The sequence below is a fragment of the Meles meles genome, chromosome 11 (assembly GCF_922984935.1).
Source record: "Meles meles chromosome 11, mMelMel3.1 paternal haplotype, whole genome shotgun sequence".
In the NCBI taxonomy this organism is placed as follows: domain Eukaryota; kingdom Metazoa; phylum Chordata; class Mammalia; order Carnivora; family Mustelidae; genus Meles; species Meles meles.
This window is the reverse complement of record NC_060076.1, coordinates 35,929,255-35,950,584: the sequence shown is the minus strand read 5'-3', so window position 1 is coordinate 35,950,584 and position 21,330 is coordinate 35,929,255. Positions and strand designations below refer to the sequence as shown.

At 43.8% G+C, this 21,330-nt stretch overlaps 1 protein-coding gene across 1 annotated transcript in view; it reads right to left on the bottom strand.

The window, feature by feature from the left end:
• Positions 1-4,267, bottom strand: part of GNE (glucosamine (UDP-N-acetyl)-2-epimerase/N-acetylmannosamine kinase) — a 49,135-nt gene extending 44,868 nt beyond the window's left edge. The window contains exon 1 of the mRNA XM_046023575.1: positions 4,148-4,267. Within this exon, the coding sequence (XP_045879531.1) occupies positions 4,148-4,198 (51 nt within the window). The 5' untranslated portion in view covers positions 4,199-4,267. The remainder of the gene's footprint in view (positions 1-4,147) is intronic.
• Between the last annotated feature and the right edge of the window lie 17,063 nt (positions 4,268-21,330).

Genomic DNA, 21,330 nt, shown 5'->3' with positions numbered 1-21,330 from the left:
TGCTTAAGAACAACTTCAGTTCCCTATTCCCTGCCAGGTAAGGTATGCCTACGACATCAACTTTAGATTGAAAGTCCCCCACGATCACACCCTGACCTGTTCCTGTCATTAACATTTTCCCCTACCCAGATCCTTTTGCCCTGAACAGATCTTCTCTGCCTCACTTTGTGTCATTCCCCACAATGGGAAGGCTATCATCCCTCCTGCTACTAACCTGCTACTCACGCTTCCCGCCCTATCTCTGTTGTAAAACCTCACTTGAACGTCCCATCCCAAAACAATCACTTCTTCCTCTAAATGCCTGTAGCACCTGCACTTGTCTTGATTACTTATTTTATACTTAGTCTTAATTAGCTGCTATCTTTGAATGTGCACAGTTAGGACTGTAAAGTAATAGATCTCATGCCACATAAGTTACTATGTCCTATTTTTCCAACAGGTCATAAATTCCTTAAAGTTCATTCTGTTAGGTATACTTGTCTCCCTGATAGTTCCTTGAATCATGATGTATGTAGGAAATAGTCTAATAAGCATCAGGTGAAGTGGGGCGGGATCATATCAAAGAGTCATTGCTGGGCACCTGTCTGGGTCAGTCAGTAGAGCATGTGACCCTTGATCTCAGGGTTGTAAGTTTGAGCCCCACACTGGGTGTCGAGATTACTTAAGAGAAACAAAATCTTAGAAAAAATAAAATAAAAAGAGTCAATCCCAGTTCTTTTCTCTGTGGCTGGTCCAAGTCACTTGGATTCAACCTCCCCACCTACCCTCCTCCAGCACCCAAGCTTATGATCTTACTAGTACAACAGTGTTGCTCAGATTTTATAGTGGATCAAGGGTGGAAAAGCATGGTGAGTTGAAGAACAGGAAGAAACGTAACAGTGTTCTAACAGTGTTCACACAGGATAGATGAGTGGAGACAGAAAGTAACGAGATACAGTGAGGCTGTGGGGTAAGTCCAGCTCAGCAAGGGTCTTGGACGATGTCCTGCTGGTGAGACCAGGCTTTCTTTCTCCTCACTAGAATTGGGAAATTTTTTAAATCAAGGGTGTGACATGATCAGACTTGCTTAATTACAATTGTAGAAGATGGGTTGGAAAGAGGAGGTAGGACTAGAAGGCAGACCAGTTAAAAATCCGATTTCAGGACCTGAATTAAGATGGTGGTGGTCATGGGAATTAAGAAGAGAGAATCAGAAGAATGTGGAGAAAGAATGGACAGAACTTGATAGCGGAGACGAGACATAAGAGACGATGTTGTAAAAGAACGACTGAGGTTTCTGTTTCAAAGCAGAGCGGGGGCTGGCAGAGCTGCTGTCTGAAACAGAGAAGAAGAAAGTTTGGGGACGAGCCGGTGGCTGTGATAAAGATTTCTGATTTGGACATGTTGAATTTGCAATAAATAAAGGTCATTTTCATTAGACTGGAGATCTGGACAATGATGTGGGTCAGCGATACATATTGTGACAGGCGTAATTCAGCCAACAAAATGCGTATCTATTTTGAAATACACCACACACTCCTAGCCCAAGGCACCCAGCTACATTTCTTGTTCTACCTGTTTCGCCAGACTTTTCTTAATGCCCCTGATGCCCAGTTTGTTATACTTGGCCAGTTCAGAACTCTTTTTATAAAATTCTGCGTGTAACAGTTTTCTAAGTCCTAGATGATTAGGCTCTTAGACATGATTAAACTTTATAGGGTGTAAAACCCTGTGGAAGCCCAGGGACATCAGTTTATGGTGTCTTACATTAAATATTCAGCGGTGCTTTCCTAGCCACGTTCCCTCTTTCTCCACTCACTTTTTCTGACGGCCAGGCACCTCGTCTTCCCTGCCCTCCAGCTGCTCTTCTGGTAATTTCTTCTTTACACTGTGGTCACTGTCTCATCCTAGGAACTTTCTTCTTCCATTTCCAAGACATCTCTGGTTTCCTGCCTACCTGCCACCTCTCTGGTTCTATACTTCCTCAAATCACTACTTAAAAGTTAAAGTTTTCCCAGAATTCCCCACTTAGCTTCCTTTTCATCTCACTTTAGTATACTCCCAGCATAACCTCATCCACCTGCACAGCTTACCAAACAAACATTTTATTTTTTTTTTAAGATTTTATTTCTTTATTTATTTGAGAGAGAGAGACAGAGACAGAGCATGAGAGGAGAGAGGTCAGCGGGAGAAGCAGATTCTCTGCCAAGCAGGGAGCCCGATGTGGGACTCGATCCCAGGACTCCAGGATCATGACCTAAGCTGAAGGCAGTCGCTTAACCAACTGAGCCACCCAGGCGCCCCCCAAACAAACATTTTAAATTATTGCTAAATCTGAAACTCTAGCTTAGTCTTCTCAATCCAGACCCAAATAACTAACTCCTTTTAGGAGCACCTGGGAGGCTCAGTCCGTTAAGCGTCTGCTTTTGGCTCAGGTCATGATCCCAGGGTCCTAGAATCGAGCCCCCCAGGGAGCCTGCTTCTCCCTCTCCTCCCTGCTTATGCTCTCTGTTGCCATCTCTGTCTCTCAAGTAAATGAATAAAATCTTTTAAAAAAATAATATATAATTCCCTTTAGGACACCTGTATTTGGCTGCATTCCACAGGCCCTACAAATCAACTTGCCAGAGTGAAATTTTCTTCTGCATAAACTTGGGCTTTTCTACTCTAATTCTCAGTGAATGATATCATCATTCACCCAGTAATTGGGAGACTTCCGTGACTTCTCCATCTGCTCTCATGTTCAGTCTGTCATGAGATCCTATCAATTTTAAATTTTAGATTAGCATTTTTCTAGAAGAGAATATGGTGATGAACATAATAAGGGAGTGAGAATAACATACAGATGAGAATAACCCAACAGAACAAAAAGTTTTGTAAAGGAATATTGGAAAATACAGACTATTATTAAGGGGAAGAGAACCTTGAAAGGTAACTTAAAAACTACAAGGAGTATTTCAAAGTTGATGTGGTCACAGAACCCCCAAACATTAGGTAGACGGATGAAATGGTAATTTCAAGGCACATTATAAAAAATCAGTCACATGAGAAATGGGAGTCAGAACAACAATATTACCTTTGTAACTAGAGACAGCCATTTCTTAGATTTAGTTGAAAACATGAGGAAGAAGAAAAAAAAAAAAACACTAAGAAGTTCCAACTTAGAACTCAGAAAATCTGACCTCGAATTTAAATGTAAGTGCAAGTGCCACCGAAAAATGAAGATAATAAATTCTTACCGAAGAAGGCAAATTGAGATTAGACATTAGTGATACAGCTAGAAGTCGACTGTGACTATGTCAAAAATAATTGCAAGAATGATGTTATTTGATGGAAAATGGCTTATAAACCATTCCTTAACCACAGACTATCCTTATTTTTTTTAATATTTTATCTTTTTAAGTAATCTTTACGCCCATTGTAGGGCTCAAACTCCCAATGCTGAGATCAAGAATCACATGCTCTACCAACTCAGCCAGACAGGCGCCCCTAGATGATCTTTAAATATATAAATATATTTTTAAAAATCATCAAACTGAAATGTGGTGATAATTCCCTAAAACATCTGGATTTCCTTATGCCTCAATAAAAAATTTGGTTAAATAAGTTTCACTATAATACAGCACATTATATGACATAGTTACACTTCAATAAAGACAGGAATTGCCGTTACCACTGGAAACTAATTAACTCAGCATAAACACACTCCTCTCCCACAGGTGGCTGGTCAACAGTTAATGAATTGGGGGAGAAAGAAGCATTAGCTTTTGAAACAGCAAGTTTCAAAAGCAAAGAAGAAAGTAAAAATAGTTGCCAGGAACATCACACTTCTGGTAATAAACTACATATAAGGAAGCAGGAGACTCAAAAAGTAAAAAGCAAACTCTCTTTATCTGATGAAAGCACGAGGCATTTGAGGGAGAGTTCATTTTCAGCTTTCAGTTCAGACCAGGAGTTTGAGCACAGTAACAGAGAAACAAATAGCAACCACGGAATGACTAACATGGGTTAGCAGTCAAAAAGAAGACATTTAAGAAAAGATGGATGGGATAGGCTTAAAACCAAAGCTTTCCTCCCCTTCCTTGTAACTTCTCTCTCTCTCTTTTTTTTTTCCTCCCCAGACTGCAATTTGCACGATCAAGCTCTACTGACTTGTTAAATGACTTACGTGAGGTCCTTGAAGACACAACTTCCAGTGAGGATACATGTTGATTGCCATCCCACAGTAAAAGCTCTGTACCCGGTGTTGTTTGAATTAATGAACAGGGCAGCTGTTTGTTCTCTTGACTTAGCTGCCACAGAGCTAAGAGTCATTAATAGGCATCTGAATCCCAGACTAAATCTTGAGTCCCGCCCCTCTGAAAAGGAAGACCAGGAAAAAAAAAAAAAAAAGCGATTCTAAATTCTTCCTAAGTTCTTGGACAGTAGCTTGAAAGCAGGAGGACAGTCAGTTCCTGAGTGTTACTTCTCTGTTTCTACCACTTGATTCTATTTTTCCACTCAGAAAATTATTTTCTTCTTCTGAGTTTCTCAAAGGTAGCAACAAAAATCCACAATCAAAAATCTCAATCATCTTTTTCACACTGTTTTCACACACAGGTATATTCAAAACACTTATTGACATACGACTTTGAGCAAAGAAAGAAACTAAAGAAATTAAACTAAAAATAAATTAAAAATTAAAAAATTTTAAATTTTAATGGAAAAACTAAACTAAAAGGAGGATTTAAGATTTTTTTTAAGATTTTTTAATAGTCACTGACCTCAGCGTATTAGAATCCTTAGTTTCATGAGACTGAAGGAAAAATCAATATTATTGCATTTTTATCTAAGCTACATTACAATAGGAAACTGTGGCTACATTTTTTAAGGGATGTACCTTGCACTTTTTGGACCCTCACAGCCAGACTGGTGGCAAAGGATATAAGCTGATCATCTGCTTTATCGATTTTAATGGCATATGTTCATTTGAACATCACCAGCCTAGCCTTACCTACTATACAACTTTACATTCTCCTTAAGGAATGCTTAATGCGGGCGCCTGGGTGGCTCAGTGGGTTAAGCCGCTGCCTTCGGCTCTGGTCATGATCTCAGGGTCCTCTGCTCAGCAGCGAGTCTGCTTCCCTCTCTCTCTCTGCCTGCCTCTCTGTCTACTTGTGATCTCTGTCTGTCAGATAAATAAATAAAATCTTTAAAAAAAAAAAAAAAGGAATGCTTAATGCTGCTGTTTGTAAATATCAATGAACAATGAGAAGCATATCCACTAGCATATGCTAGCAGATTTACTGAACTAGTGCAAGCCAGCACAATCAAAAAATGAAGTTGATTTTTTAAATTGCTTTTTAAAATCCCAATCAAGTGGGCGCCTGGGTGGCTCAGTGGGTTAAGCCACTGCCTTTGGCTCAGGTCATGATCTCAGGGTCCTGGGATCGAGTCCTGCATCGGGCTCTCTGCTTGGCAGGGAGCCTGCTTCTCTCTCTCTCTCTCTCTCTCTCTCTCTGCCTGCCTCTCTGCCTACTTGTGATCTATGTCAAATAAATGAATAAAATCTTTTAAAAATAAATAAATAAAATCCCAATCAAGTAAATAAAATCAGAAATAGAAGAGGAGAAATGACAACCAAAACCCCAGAAATACAAAGAATTATAAGAGGGGTGCCTAGGTGGTGCAGTTGGTTGAGTGTCCGACTCTTGTTTTTAGCTCAGGTCATGATCTCAGGGTCCTGGCATCAAGCCCCACATCAGGCTGAATGCCCAGCAGGGAGTCTGCGTGAGATTCTCTTATCCCTCTGGCCCTCCCCTCCATGCTTGCTCATGTGCACTCTCTTCTCTCTAAAATAAATGAATAAAATTTTAAAAACCCAAAGGATTATAAGAAACTATTATGAAAAATTATATACCAACAAATTGAAAAATATAGAAGAATTGGAGAAATTCATAGAAACATATAACCTCCCAAAATTGAATCAGAAAAGTTAAACAGATCAATTTCTAGCAAAGAAACTGAATCAGTAACAAAAAAACTTTCAGCAAACAAAAGCCCAGGACCAGAGAGCTTCATGGGTGAATTCTACCAAACATTTAAAGAAGAGTTAATACCTAGTCTTCTCAAACTACTCCAAAAAATAGAAGAGGAAGGAATGGTTCAAATTTCATTCTATGAGGCCAGCATTACCCTAACACCAAAACCAGACAAAGACACTACAAAAAAAGAAAACTGTAAGCAAGTATCTCTGATGAACCTAGATGCAGAAGTCCTCAACAAAATATTAGCAAACTGAATCCGACATGATCTGGTGGAATTTATTTCCAGAATGCAAGGGTGGTTCAGTATTCACAAATCAACCAATGTGACATACCACATTAACAAGAGGAAGCATAAAAACCATATGATCACTTCAGGAGATGCAGAAAAAGCACTTGACAAAGGACGCTACATATTCATGACAAAAACTCTCAACAAAGTAGGTTTAGAGAAAACATACCTCGACATAACAAAGCCCACGTGTAAAAAACCCACAGCTAACATCATCTCAGTGGGGGAAAACTGAGATCTTTTCCCCCTAAGATCAAGAATAAGACAAGGATGTCCGCTCTCGTCACTTTCATTCAACGCAGTACTGGAAATCCTAGCCACAGCAATCGGACAACAAAAAGAAATAAAAAGCATCCAGATTGGTGAGGATGAAGTAAAACTTCACTATTTGTGGATGACATGATACTATATACAGAAAACCCCATAGACTCCACCAAAAAACTACTAGAACTGGTAAATAAATTCAGTAAAGTCACAGGATATAAAATCAGTGTACAAAAATGTGTTGTATTCCTACATACTAATAATGAAGTAGCAGGAAGTGAAATGGGGAAAGCAGTGCATTTACAATTGCACCCAAATCAAAAAAGAACAGGACAAACTGGAAGCATCACAATGCCGAATTTCAAGACATACCAATGCTATAGTAATCACAACAGTATGTACTGGCACAAAAATAGACACATAGATCAATGGAATAGAATAGAGACCCCAGAGATAAAGCCATCATTATATGGTCAATTAATCTTTGACAGAGGCGGCAAGGATATGCAATGGGAAAAAGGCAGTCTCTTCAACAAATAGTGTTGGAAAACTGTACGGCGACATGCAAAAGAATAAACCTGGACCACTTTCTTACACCACCCATAAAAATAAGCTGAAAAAGGATTAAAGACCTAAAAATGAGATGTGAAACCAAAAATTTTTGGAAGAACATGTAGGCCCTAATCTCTTTGACATCAGCTACAGAAACATTTTTCTAGATATGTCTCCTTTGGCAAGGGAAACAAAAAGCAAAATTAAACTGTTATGACTATACCAAAATAAAAAGCTTTAGCGCAGCGAAAGAAACCATCAAAGAAACAAAAAGACAACCCTCTGAGTGGGAGAAGATGTTTGCAAATGTTATATCCAATAAGGGGTTAATATCCAAAATACATTAAGAACTTATACAAGTCAACACTAAAACAAACAAGCAAAAAACACAAAAAACCAACAACAGCAAATAATTCAATTAAAATAGGCAGAGTAATTATCTTTTGTCTGTCAAATCTTATGAAACTAAATAATTTGATAATATATAGTGATGGTAATGGTGTTGGCAGAATAAGAACTCTCATACTCTGCTGATGAGGGCATTAAACACTGTATCGTTTTCGGAGAAAAATTTGACAACATCTCTCAGTATTTTTAATGTATATACTATTTGATGTATATACTATTTGACTCATTATTTCCACTTCAGATAATCTATTATACACATGTACCTCCAAATGCATACAAAAATATATGTACAATCATGATTATTGTAACTTTTTTATAAATTGGAGAAAATCTAAATAACTCTCAATAGGAGACCAGTTAAATAAATACATGATATCCACACTGTAAAATACCACGTAATTATTAAAAGGAACACATAGGTCTATATGTATCAACACTCAACTCCTCTGGGACACATTGCCAAATAAGAAAGGAGCATTCAAACTATATTTGTAGTATCCATGTATGTAAAAAATAAATCTAAACTATATTCTATATACTTTATAAATATGTTTATAGGGGCGCCTGGGTGGCACAGTGGTTTAAGCCTCTGCCTTCGGCTCAGGTCATGATCTCAGGGTCCTGGGATCGAGCCCCACATCAGGCTCTCTGCTCAGTGAGGAGCCTGTTTCTCCCTCTCTCTCTCTGCCTGCCTCTCTGCCTACTTGTGACCTCTCTCTCTGTCAAAATAAATAAATAAAATATTTAAAAATAAATAAATAAATAAATAAATATGTTTATATACGTCAATAACTACTATAGTCACTAAATCACATTTTATTCCAAAAGCAATGCAACATTCAAAAAAGCACAATTCAAACAGGATTTCCAATCGTCACTTAAACTTTAAACCTTAGAAAATTCACATCCATAGTCTTTACTATTTAAGTATTTTGGAATTATGATACACTTTACTATTCTTTTTTCCTCTATTCTTTTGCTTTTCCATATAAATTTTAGGATCGACTTGCCAAGTTCCATGAGAAACCCAATTGGGATTTTAATTGGTTTAATTAATTTTTAAGTTTTTCTGTCCCCATAGACTGAAAGCTCCTTGGTGACAAGAGGCCATGCCCGTTTTGTTCTCACTGTGCTCCCAGCACCTAACCCAGTGCCCGAAGTACGGTAAGTACTCAATAAGTATTTGTAGAACGGTTGGCTGGATGGACGAATGAATGAGTGACCTCTAAGAGCATAATGACTCAATATAAAATGTTTTTCAGGTGTTAAAATTTTTATTTTCAACATATACTTAATTATGGGAAGGAATTTTCAGTCTATAGTTAAATAATTTAGTGGTTTGTAATCAACAGAAATGTACTTTTCACAGCCTTGGAGACTGAAAGTCTGTGCCTGTGACTACATTCTGGTGAAGGGCCTCTTTCAAGGGCAAACTGTCAACAACTCAGCTTTTTGTTGTATTTTCAAGTGGGGGAGAGCAGAGGGAAAGCCAGCACTCTCCTGGTTCTTATAAGGGCACTAATCCCATCCTGAGGGCCCCACCATCATGACCTCATGACGGCATCTAACCCCAACTACGCCCCAAAGGTCCCATCTCTTAATACCATCACACTGAGGGAGGGGGTAGGGTTTCAACTTATTGGGGGAGACACAAACATTTAGTTCATAAGAGTGCCTCAGAGGATGAGCCCCCTTCTCCCCTGCCCCACCAATAGGGGGAAGCTGCAGGAGTGAAATAAATGGTATGGCACTGTCAGGCAGAGGGAAGTTTTAAGCATTTTTTTTTAAAGATTTTATTTATTCATTTTTGTGAGGGAGGGAGGGAAAGGGCACGTGAGTACCAGCAGGAGGGAGGGGCAGAGGGACAAGCAGACTCCACTGGCAGGCTCCGTCTCAGGACATGAGATCATGACCCGAGTGGAAGGTAGACTACTTAACCAACTGAACCACCCAGGCGCCCAGGCAGAGGGAACCTTGAGCTTAATTTCCCAGATATTCTCCATCTGCTCTTTACTGGCACTCAGGGGTGGCAGTTCCATTCCCAAGGAGGGTATATTTAAAGCTGTGTGTGTAGAGGAGGTCGTATGTTTTATTGTCACAATGAGGAGTGGGTGTTTTTGGCTTTCACTGGGTATGAACTTTTTTGCAATGCCAGGACCTGTCCTGCACAACTAACAACTTCCCTGCCCCAAACCGCAGGACCCTTCCCACGGAGAAATTCAGCTCAAGTATTATGCCCACTCTCTCTTCACCGCATGTAGCAAGCTTAAGGAATTTGTACTTACACAGAAAATAATAGAACCATCCCTTGCAATTTGGTTGGGACATGCCGGGATGTCATGCACCATGAGTCTCCCCCCAGGCACAGAAATTCCTAGTTAATCATTATATATTGACAGATTATGGAGCAAACCATGGTCTGAATTTAAAAGCAGTGTTGCAATTAGAGAAACCAGCTGGGCCACGGCTGAGTAATTTTAAATAACTCAAATTTTCTCTTACCTTGGCCAAATCTGACTAAGGATACCAGAACCCTCAGCATTCTTCTGTTAAATCTCCACTCTTCATTCTCACTCATCTCCTCACACTCAGTCTGCTTCTCTTCATGACCCCAAAACTCTCAGAAACAAGCCCTCTTCTCCCCTCCCACCTTTTCCAGTCTCTGTCACAAAAGCTCAGCGGTGAGGGCTGAGAGTTGAGGAATGTTCTCATCATGGGGTTGCAGCCTAGGGTCTGGGGGTCAAAGGGCCCTGCTGTGAGCAGAGTACCTGGGTGTGCGCCTACCCAACAACCATTCTGGGCTCTCTCTGATTATCAAACACGCACAAGGCTGAGGATGGTCACAGTCATTTTGTTCATCTTTGTATTTCCAAAATCTCGCATAATGCTAGGCACAGAGTAGACACTCAGTAAATAGTGAGTTCAATTAAAATGAGATGAGATGATTCCTGAGTGGGGGAGGATATTACCCCCATGATTTCTGATATAAATGGGGGTAAGGAAGATTTAAAAAGCTGGGAGAGACAAGAATGGTCTCTTTGGTGCTGAAGGTCAGTTCAGTCTTAATCTTCAGGTCTAGAATCGATTATTTGATCTATTAAAAGTGATTAAACACATTTTGGATTGTTTAAAGTGACAGAAATTATATCCAAGATATGAAAGAGAATTCTTTTTTTTTTAGAGGAAAATCAGATGTGGAGAGAGCATGCATACTCAAGGAGTATGACAAATTAATAAATACAAACCTATACTGATTAAATATCTTGATCATTGAAGTGAGTGGATTTTACAGGGTGTTTGTTTTTTAATGAGGCAGGATTTGCAACCAGGCCTCGCCTTTCCTTTTCTGCAGTAATGGTTACATAAATTTGCACTAATCTAGATCACAAAATATACCATCATTGTTCCCTATCTTGTACAAACATGACTGACTAAGCATTAGGTCCAAGGCTTTAATGAAATAACAATTTGTAATTCCATGAGCCCAACTCAGCCCACGCCTTTCATTCTGTACACGGCTTCTTCCACAGCAAAGACCAAGGAATGAGTCTACACCTTGCAAAGAGGCTCCGCAGCTGCCTCGCAGTTCCCTTATCCTGCCGGGCAGGGGGCTGGCCCCAGAGAGACCAAGGGGCAGGCGCTGCAGGTTGCTGGAAATGCACCGCCAGGGGCCGTGTTTCCAGAGAGGTGGGAGAGTGGGAAGTGACAGAGCGGACAGTAAGCCCGCAGAGGGCAGCAACTTGTAGGGGTTCCCCACATTGCAAGGGGCCTGCGTCATAGCAGACACATCGCACACTGTCGCTGGCATGAGACAGCGACAGCGTTGGGGCCCAGTGCAGAGCACCAGGCCTGCAGGCTCGGAGCCAGGACTTCTGTGAGGCCGGAGGCGCCCAGGCCTGCGGGGCTGGACGGGAAGGAGATCTGAAGCAACCTCAGAGGTGAAGGATCCTGATGTGGGTTCCTGAGGGCCTGGCGTCAAACCACCCAAATAGCCAGAAGCTGGGAGTAGGAGGGAAGGGTTGCCTCGAGCCTTTTCTGGGCCCTGTGCAAGTGCGCAGGTGACAACGGACCGCAGTGGAGAGGGGAGTGAGGGGGAGCCCCTGGATCCTTCCTATGGCAGCCGACAACGGCCGCAAACTGCGGGGCCTAAAACCACAAAACTGTATTCCCTCAGAGGTCTGTAGGCCAGAAGTCCAATTTGGAGGCACCAGCAGGGCCAAACTCCCTCCGGGGGTTCTAGGGCACAGGCCTTTGTCTCTTCCAGCTTCTAGAAGCTGTAGGTGTTCCTTGCCTTATGTGGCTGTGGCCACATCACTGTCATCTCTTGCGCACCTGGCTTCACATGACCTTTTATTCTTCTGTGTGTCTCTCCTGCATGTCTCTCGTAAGGACCCTTGTCACTGCGTTATGGGCTTCTGTGAAGGATCCAGGACATTCTCGACATACCTAAGACAGCTACAGAGACTTTTCTTAACAATAAGTTAACACTCGGGCGCCTGGGTGGCTCAGTGGGTTAAGCTGCTGCCTTTGGCTCAGGTCATGATCTTGGGGTCCTGGGATCGAGTCCCACATCGGGCTCTCTGCTCAGCAGGGAGCCTGCTTCCTCCTCTCTCTCTCTGCCTGCCTGTCTACTTGTGATCTCTCTGTCAAATAAATAAATAAAATCTTTAAAAAACAAAACAAAAAACAATAAGTTAACACTCACAGGTTCCCAGGATTTGAACGTGGACAGATCTTTCGATGGGGTATGATGATTAATTTTGTGTGTCAGCTTGGCTGGGCCATGTTACCCAGGTATGTGGCAAAAAGTTATTCTGGATATTTTCTTGAGGGTGTTTCTGCATGACATTTACATTTAAATCAATAGACTTTGAGTAAAACCGGTTGTCTTCTGTGATGTGGGTGAGCCTCATCTAATCAATTGAAGGCCTGAATGGAACAAAAGGCTGACCTCCACCAAGAAGGAGGGAATTCTGCGGGTGAATGGCCTTTGGACTTCATCCACAACATTGGCTCTTCCTGGGTCTCCAGCCTAACTGCCTTTGGACTCAAAGGACAACTCTTTCCGGAGTCTCCAGACTGTCAGCCTCCCTCACTGGGTTTTGGACTTGCCAAGCCTCCACAATCATGTGATCCAGTTCATTAAAATAAACCTCATTCTATATATACCTACACATCCTATTGGTTCTGTTTCTCTGGAGAACCCAAACCAATACAGGGGTCTACTAGAACTGCTATGCCCATGTCTCATCGAGAACACTGCTTCTCAGACCTGAATGGGCACGTGATTTTGTTCACCTGCAGATTCCAATTCAATAGATCTGGAATGAGCCCATTTCTAACAAGATTCCAGGAGCTACTGGTTAGGGCGACCAGCATGTCCCAGGACTATCCCAGTTTCAGCATTGGAATTTCCTTGTCCCAAGCAAACCCTGAGCCCCGAGCCAACCAGGATGGTTGTTCACCCTACTACCGGTCCAACAGATGGCACTTTAAGTAATAAGGAGCTAGCGATTCCTGTGGGAGGGGGGGATTGTGAAAACTTGAGACTCTTTAAATATGGGGATAAGTGTAAAAGTATCTTGCAGAAGATAAATCCCTAAGTAGGTGCCGTAGGTGGCCGCAAACCTACTAAGGGCTTTTCCTTTTCCAGTGCTCTTATTTCTTTTATTTTTCTCTCATATCAGGATGAAGCCTTTCATGAGGGTGTTTTCTTATCAAATCTCCCACAGCAGCCTTGCCACTGACTTCATGGAAACAGAGAACCTCCCCAGGAAACTCCTTTCCGCTTCCTCCCCTGAGCTGAACATTTTCTAACATTTTCTGACTCACTCTCTTCTCCTGGCCTAGTGGAGAAAAAGGAGCGAGGCTGAGGAGTCAGCCAGAGTTGTTCGAAGTCTGGCTCCGTCATTTACAGTTGATGGATCTGGGACAAGTTAGATAATTTGTCTAAGGCTGATGATACTTCTGAAGAGATAGTAATCAGAGGGCCTTGTCAGGTCAGAGTAGACACCTACACAAAATGCATGCCTAGCGCCTGACACTTGGGGAGCTTCCTTCCTTCCCGCCACCCCGGACAGAACGGGCACGCATGGGTGGTGCAGGCAATGGGAGAGACAGTGTATCTCATTCTGATGACTGCCCTATCTCCTTGCAATATTGTTCTACTTATATTTTTCCTGAAATCAACTTTAAATCAATTCTTTTTTTTTAAACTTAGACTTGTACTAAAGAATAATATTTGTGAAATCATGGGCTTAACTTGCTAATTATATATTTTTCAACACACACAGATATTCAAAAGAAATGTAGAGTTCTTTTATGCTCTCAATAGGATTACTGTGCTAGTTCTAGATATTTCTAGATTTTTTTATCTAATACAAACCCTAATAAATACAGGTAGTCATTTAATTGGCATGTATTAGGTATTAGAGTGCCTTTTTATGTTATAACAGCTTGGCACAAGGGGCTCCTGGGTGGCTCAGTCGGTTTGAGTGTCCAACTCATGGTTTTAGCTTAGATCACGATCTCGGGTCATAAGATTGAGCCCTGAGTTGGGTTCCAGGCTCGGTGGAGAATCTGCTTGAGATTTCTAACCCCTCTACCCCCTGCTCTCATTCTCTCTCTATAAACGTAAATAAATAAATCTTTTAAAAAAAGAACAGGCTGTCACAAATCTAGGCTCTTCAGCACCCACGATGAGGCAGTTGACTCCAGAGCCCAGTTATTCCTGGGACTGAGAAGATTGATGACTTGCCACACCAGTTCAGAAGGTCTGTTCCAAGTTTTTACAGAGTACAGGGAGAGTACAGTAGATCCCAGGCCTCAGGTTGGAGGCTTTCTTACATTCAAATATTTATTTATTTATTTGTTTATTTATTTATTATTTTTTAGGAATCTCTATACCCCTCTAGATGGGGCTCAAACTCAGGACTTAGAGATCAAGGGCTGCATGCTCTTCTAACCGAGCCCGCCAGGTGTCCCTGGAGGTTTTCCTCCGCTCTTCACTGCCTCCATGCAGTGGAAAGGATGGAAGCTGAAAGGGCTGGGGGAATCTATCCAAAAAGGCCTGAGCATCTTGTTCTTACTTTTTTTAAGGTTTTATTTATTTATTTATTTGAGAGAGAGAGAGAGAAATTGAGGAGGTCAAGGGGCAGAGGGAGAGAGAGAATCTCCAGCAGAAAGCCCCACTGACCGAGGAACCTGATGCAGGGCTCAATCCCACAACCCTGAGATCACGACCCGGGCCGAAATCAAGAGTCAGACGCTCAACTGACTGAGGCACTCAGGTGACCCTTGTTTTTACTTTTTTATCTAAGTCTTCTTTGTAGGTAACTGAGAGAAAAAATGGACTCAAGCCTGTTCTGTGGGTTTGGCCATCCTGTGTGTGTGTGTTTTCTCTCTCTCTCTTTCATTCCTCTCTCCAGGTCGTGGCATGAGTAAATTGGCTCAGGGCCCACAATGCCTGGGCAAGCCAGCCGACTTAGCCTCTTTTCTTTTCCTCAGGGGCCCACATCCTTCTCACAACATGGCTTGGGGCTCCAGGTCCATGCACTAGTAAGATGCCAAGATTCATATCTGGGGGTGGGTTAGGAGATGCCACCTTTGCAGCAAGCCAGGAGCTCCACCCCAGCTCCCGGCTGTGTCTGACTCTGTCAGACGTGGCACCACATGACACCAGTCGCTGCTCCAACTAATACAGACTCCCACCTTGGTCTGGTTTTCCAAGGCTCCTCCTTCGCGAGGACTGGGCTTGCTCAAATCATCTCCTTCATCTTCTGGCTTTTTGGTCTCCTCCTTTCTCTACAGGCCTTCCTCTCTGTGCACCGACACGTTCTAGGGCAAAAACAAACACAATCGACCCAAACCAGTTCTCGCCGCCGGATACCGCTGGCGTGCTGGGGCCATCTCTTCCCATCCTCTCGTGACACGATATTGCAAGAAGAGGTTACACATTCCCCCGGCTCTGGCACCAGGTGGCCTCGTGCAGCTCATTTTCAAGGCTTTTCCTGACTCGCCTTCGCCTTCCAGGGCGAGAGCAGCCCGAGAGCTGCATTTGCTGGCCTCTTTTCCTCTCCCCCTGCACTTGTCCTCTCTCAGAGCAGCTCCCTCTGTGCCATCTCCCGCCCTTCCCCACTGCATGCCTCCAGCCTTCGAGAGCGAGAAGACCGGCAGCCTGTTCCACTCCCATGCCCCCCAGGGCCCAGAACTAAAAACAGAAACATCGCAAGCCACACGAGCAGCCCTCTGAAAACCCAGGGTTTCAGAAAGGAAGCGTGATCCTGGGGAGTCAGGTGGTCCAGAAGAACGAGGAGATTCGTAACAAATGAGACATAGCAGCCCAGCTGCTCGCTTTCTGTTGACAGGAAGCAAGCCAGTCAGCTGCGTGGGGCCCCGTGCAGACAGGGGCACCTGGTTTCAGACAGGTGTCAGTCAAAGTTTGTCACGACAGACTTACTGATCCGAAGGACGCCTGGGGGTCAGGGCAGAATGAAGGAAGACCATTTACCGAAAAGACTTATGAGTAGGATTTAGGGAGAAGGAAGGCTCCTGAGACACCACGACCGTGTCAGAGTGCAGGGAGACTCCTCAGGTAAATGAAGGCCTGACAGGGGCTCCTGTGACAGCCCGTGGGCAGGTGCCGGCCCCTGCTGCTATTTCGGGCTCCCTCAGCACACCTACGCTGACAGCTGGGCCTCCCTCTCTGCGGGGACCGGAGGCCCTCCCAGGCACTCCTTTTCATCCAGCAGTGACAAAAAAACCTCTCTTAAACACCAGCAGGTTCTCTGCCCTGGGGAGGAGTGACAGGCAGGGGCTTTCCTGGAGCCGCCCTCCCATGCTGTTGGCACGCGTGGCCCAAATTCTTCCAAACGACTGGGGCAGACCCACCCGAAGCTAACGAGGGAGCAGAAGCAGGCAGGCCACCGGGTCTCCCCGACGACGGCAGGGGCTCCCAGAGGCAGAGTGGCCGTGTCCGCCGCAGGCCGCACGAGGCAGGAACCCCGGGCTCTGCTTCCTTATCAACAGACATTTGCTGTGAGACGGCAGACCTGGAACAGACTGGTCTGGGTCCTGCGTGGGTGCGTCTTTGACGTGGGGTACGTGGTTGAGGACCTAAAACGCACAAACACAGAGAGGGGGAGAAGAGTCAGATGGCAGGCCCGAGTGAGAACTGAAGCCGGAACAGGAGCCAGAGGAGAAATGAGGACCGAAGAGATGGTCAAGGCCCATTCCAGCAGATCTTGTACACGTGCTGTCGTGCATTTTCCAAGAGATGGTGTCCGAGAGAAAGAGGCGTCTGGCAGGTGGAGGCCAGACCCTGACAGGCAGAGCCGGGCTGCACCAGCTCCGGAGGGGTGTTGAGAACATCTGGCACCATCCCGGCCTTCCCTTTGCCTTCTCACCACTCTGTTGTAAGAGGATGGGCCAAAATCAAAATGAATTAATTAAAAACTTTTTCCTCCTCTGGTTTTTTTTTTTTTCTCTCTCTCTCTCTGTTTTTTGAAGGTTTTATTTATTTATTTGAGAGAGACAGAGACAGTGAGAGAGGGAACACAAGCAGGGGGAGTGGGAGAGGGAGAAGCAGGCTTCCCGCTGAGCAGGGAGCCTGATGGGGGGCTCCATCCTAGGACCCCAGGATCATGACCTGATCAGAAGGCAGGTGCTTAACGACTGAGCCACCCAGACACCCCTAACTTTTTTTTTCCTCCAAACAATAAACTTATTTTTTATGAAATATAGAGGCAAGAACAGAGGAAATTGTCACTACTCAGCTTTTAAATGTTAGCATTATGCCAACTTGCAATAAATCTTGTAGTGAGATGAAGATCACAGATACTCTAGGGGCGCCTGGGTGGCTCAGTGGGTCCAAGCCTCTGCCTTCGGCTCAGGTCGTGATCCCAGGGTCCTGGGATTGAGCCCCACATCGGGCTCTCTGCTCAGCAGGGAGCCTGCTTCCCCCTCTCTCTCTGCCTGCCTCTCTGCCTACTTGTGATCTCTGTCATTTCAAAAAAAAAAAAAAAATCACAGATACTCTAGAGGGGTCTTCCCTTCCTGTTTCCAGAAGGTGACTCCATTTCCCCCACTCCTTGTCAGGGGCGCTGCCTTCCGCCAGTGGAGCACACATCCCCCTGAGAGTATCCAGCAGACTTGAAGGCGGGCACTGAAGTGGACCCTAAATTCACTCTCTCTTGCCCAGAAGGGGAGGCAGACAGCAGAGAGAGGATGTGTGGGAAGGTCTGTGCTAACTGAGGTCTAAATCAACAGGTTACCTAGAGAAGCCTCCAGGCCCCACCCACGTTCACTAAGTGCATAGCTAAGAGCATTAGCCCTGGTTTTCTGGATTTATGACTTTTATCTTGCTGGTTATCCTCCCACTCACATATTCATTACATGTTACACCTCTGTTTATGGTGTGCCCTCTTAACCACCGGGGTTCATGAACCATTATTGTAATTTTCCACTTATATGACTTCACCTGCAGATGGGTGTTCCTATACAGACTCAAATATTTCCGGCTTGTTCACCTGCAAAATTAGGACCATAATACCTATGTCAGAGATTTCCTGAGGATTAAGTGAGATAATATATGTAAATCACCTAGCATGGTAATTGGCAATATACACTGTAAATGTTTTCTCCCTTTCTTTTCTAATTTCTCAGAAAGCATCTGTTTAAAACTCTGTTTGGAATCCCCAAAGTGTTGCCAACAAGCTCCACAGTTAGAATTGCTGGAAACTATCTCTGGTTCTTTAATGGAAATCATGATATTTCCTTTTTTCTGATTAGCCTAGATGCTGAGAACCTGAAGGAATTAACAGTGTTAAAAGGATGGCTTTTCAAAAAATGTAAAAATATGACTTTCAGACAAATATAAAATGAACACGGGTCAAAGATTTTAATCAAACCCATTAATTCATAAGAGCATCAATAAGATGTTAAGACTGTTTCAAAGGAAAAAAAAAAAAAAGACTGTTTCAAAGGAGAATGGGAGGAACAGAGGGCAATGAGGTTTCCTAACCAAACCCCCTAAAATGCTTTTGCTAATACATGCAAAACTAATTAATATCCTCATGCAAGAGAATGTAATGTCTGGGGTTTTCTTTTCTACAGAGAAGAAATATCATTTGTGTCTTTACCAGACAAAATTCATTTGTATTGGTATGGATAAGAACCATTTGCATTACTAACAATTCTTTTTACAAATTTACTTCAATCCCTACAGAGTTGGGAAAATAGCCTAATTAATAAGAAATCAGTCAAATTGCACTAATCTATAGAATCAGAAAATGACAGAGATTCGAGGAGTCAGTGATTCCATTGAAAGGAAACCTAGTATGGAATCACTTTTGCCCATTTCCATATCTTGGACAGTTTTTCCTGATGAAACCTATACCTTTAGGATGTGGCCTAGCAGGGAGGCCTTGGAATTTTCTCACTCTGAATTGTGGGACCACACGGCCAGCCTGGGACAGCCCAGATCCAGACAGCCAGGCCCCTATCAGAGCCGGCTCCTCACTCCGTCTGAGGACAGGAATTCTGCTCTACCTGAGGTGTATTTGGGCACATAGTTCCAAAACTGACCACTTTGTTCCTGCATCTGGGAATCCCAGGGCTAGCTGGGTGGGTAGCCCCATTATTGAAGGCCTCCATCCACATACTGCCCCAAAAGGCCTCCCAGATTCCTCTACAACTTTGCCCTTGCAAACCCTCAACCCAAGCCAAAGAGAGAATTAATATACCCTGAAATTTGCAAAATTGTGTGGTTTGTCCAACCATCCATCACGTACTACCTTGGAACACCACTTTCATCCTATCATTTAATGGTCTACAGTTTTGAAAAGTGTTACTTCTCGTGTCTTCAATTCAGTTGTACTTCTTTGATTGCTGACAGTATCCCCCTCTACCACCACCCAAATTGGGTGTTATTTTTTTTTTTAAAGATTTTATTTATTTATTTGACAGATAGAGATCACAAGTAGGCAGAGAGGCAGGCAGAGAGAGAGAGAGAGAGAGGAAGCAGGCTCCCTGCCAAGCAGAGAGCCCGATGCGGGGCTCGATCCCAGGACCCTGGGATCATGACCTGAGCGAAAGGCAGAGGCTTTAACCCACTGAGCCATCCAGGCGCCCCCAAATTGGGTGTTAAATAAATAACATAACAGGTGTTAAATTAGGTGTTTAAGCAGGCATTTAATTAGATGTTAAATAAATACTACTTGAAGGGACAGACAGAAAGTGTTAGAATAGACAGACAGACAGAAAGTGTTCGAGTCCTTCCTTGCTCAGAGAAGTTCCCAGTGCCTTCAGAATAATGTGCAAACACCTGTCAGGGAGCTCAGGCTCCCCTCCCCCGATGTCACCCACCTACTCCTTCCACACCAGGTGCTTAACCCCCCCCCCCCCCCCACCGTACAACATCTCCTCTTTTTTTCTCTGCATCTCCTCTCCTAACCCAGAACACTCTTTTCCTTCACCCTCAGGAAAGAACTCAAATGCCAACTCTGCCATAAAACTTTCCCAATTCTTCTGGTCAGAAGCTACCTGCTCACTTGCCTTGTCCTCTGAACAGAAGGGAGACGTGGAAGATTCAGGCCCCAGAGAGGACGGCCGGAATCCCCTTACCAGCTCTGCGCTCTGTGACAAGTTACGGAACCACATTGTGCCTGAGTTGTCTAATACAAACTTTGGGCGCGTAGTGCCGCTCACTTCATAGAGTTTTTGGAAAGCTTACATAAATTCCTACATGCAGAGCACTTAGAAGATGCCCTCCACATAGCACACGCCTAGTGAGAATTGGTTCCTATTCCTCCTGTGAGCTTTCTTCATTCTCTCTGTGTAAGACAAGGTCATTGTCTTTCTCACTTTTTACGTTTCTGTCCCCATCATCAGAGTAAACTCCGTCGGGGAGAGGTAGGGCACATTTGCTGACTGAATGAACAAATGGAAGAAAGGATGAATGGCTACTTGCTGTCCTGGCTCTCAGCCAGTGAACCTAATCAGAGACCAGGCTTCTTGTTTGTGGTACGCGGGAATTGTTGTTTTTGTTTTGTTTGTATTTGTTATTTTTTTAGCCAAAACTTTTGAGCTTCTACTTTGCAATTTCAGGCACCTGTCTGATCTGAAGTGTAATGTTATGAAGCCCTGATGCCTCCTGCACCACCAGGATCTTTGCCACGTAAATCTTCTTTGGCGTGTTTGCTTTCTGGGTATGAGCTGGAGTAGTAAGCTCATAGTCAGTTTTGTCTTGCCTTCTAAAATTCACACATATCAGGGGCGCCTGGGTGGCTCAGTGGGTTAAAGCCTCTGCCTTCGGCTCAGGTCATGATCTCAGGGTCCTGGGATCGAGGCCCGCATCGGGCTCTCTGCTCAGCAGGAAGCCTGCTTCCTCCTCTCTCTCTGCCTGCCTCTCTGCCTACTTGTGATCTTTGTCTGTCAAATAAATAAATAAAATCTTTTAAAAACAAAAATAAAATTCACACGTATCAGTAGTTTTTTCCTAGTGAAAGCCTGGGTTGGAAGAAAGGGATATTCCCCGCGAACACGTGATACGACCTCAAGCAATTCACTTTGACGGCCCAGAGCTCTATTTTCTCACTTGTTAGGAAAGAGGTGATTTCACTAGCTGTGACGAGCAAAGAGTCTGGACCACACATTTAGCAGCCCAACTTTTAAGACTCCCACAGGAGAGACGGGCCTCCAAAACACCTCGCTCTGAAAGCCAATGGGACTCGTGCCTGCGAGACCCAGAGGACTTAAGCCAGCAAAGAAATCGTTTTAAGGGGCGCCCAGCACCACCATTCTCTCCCTGGGGCT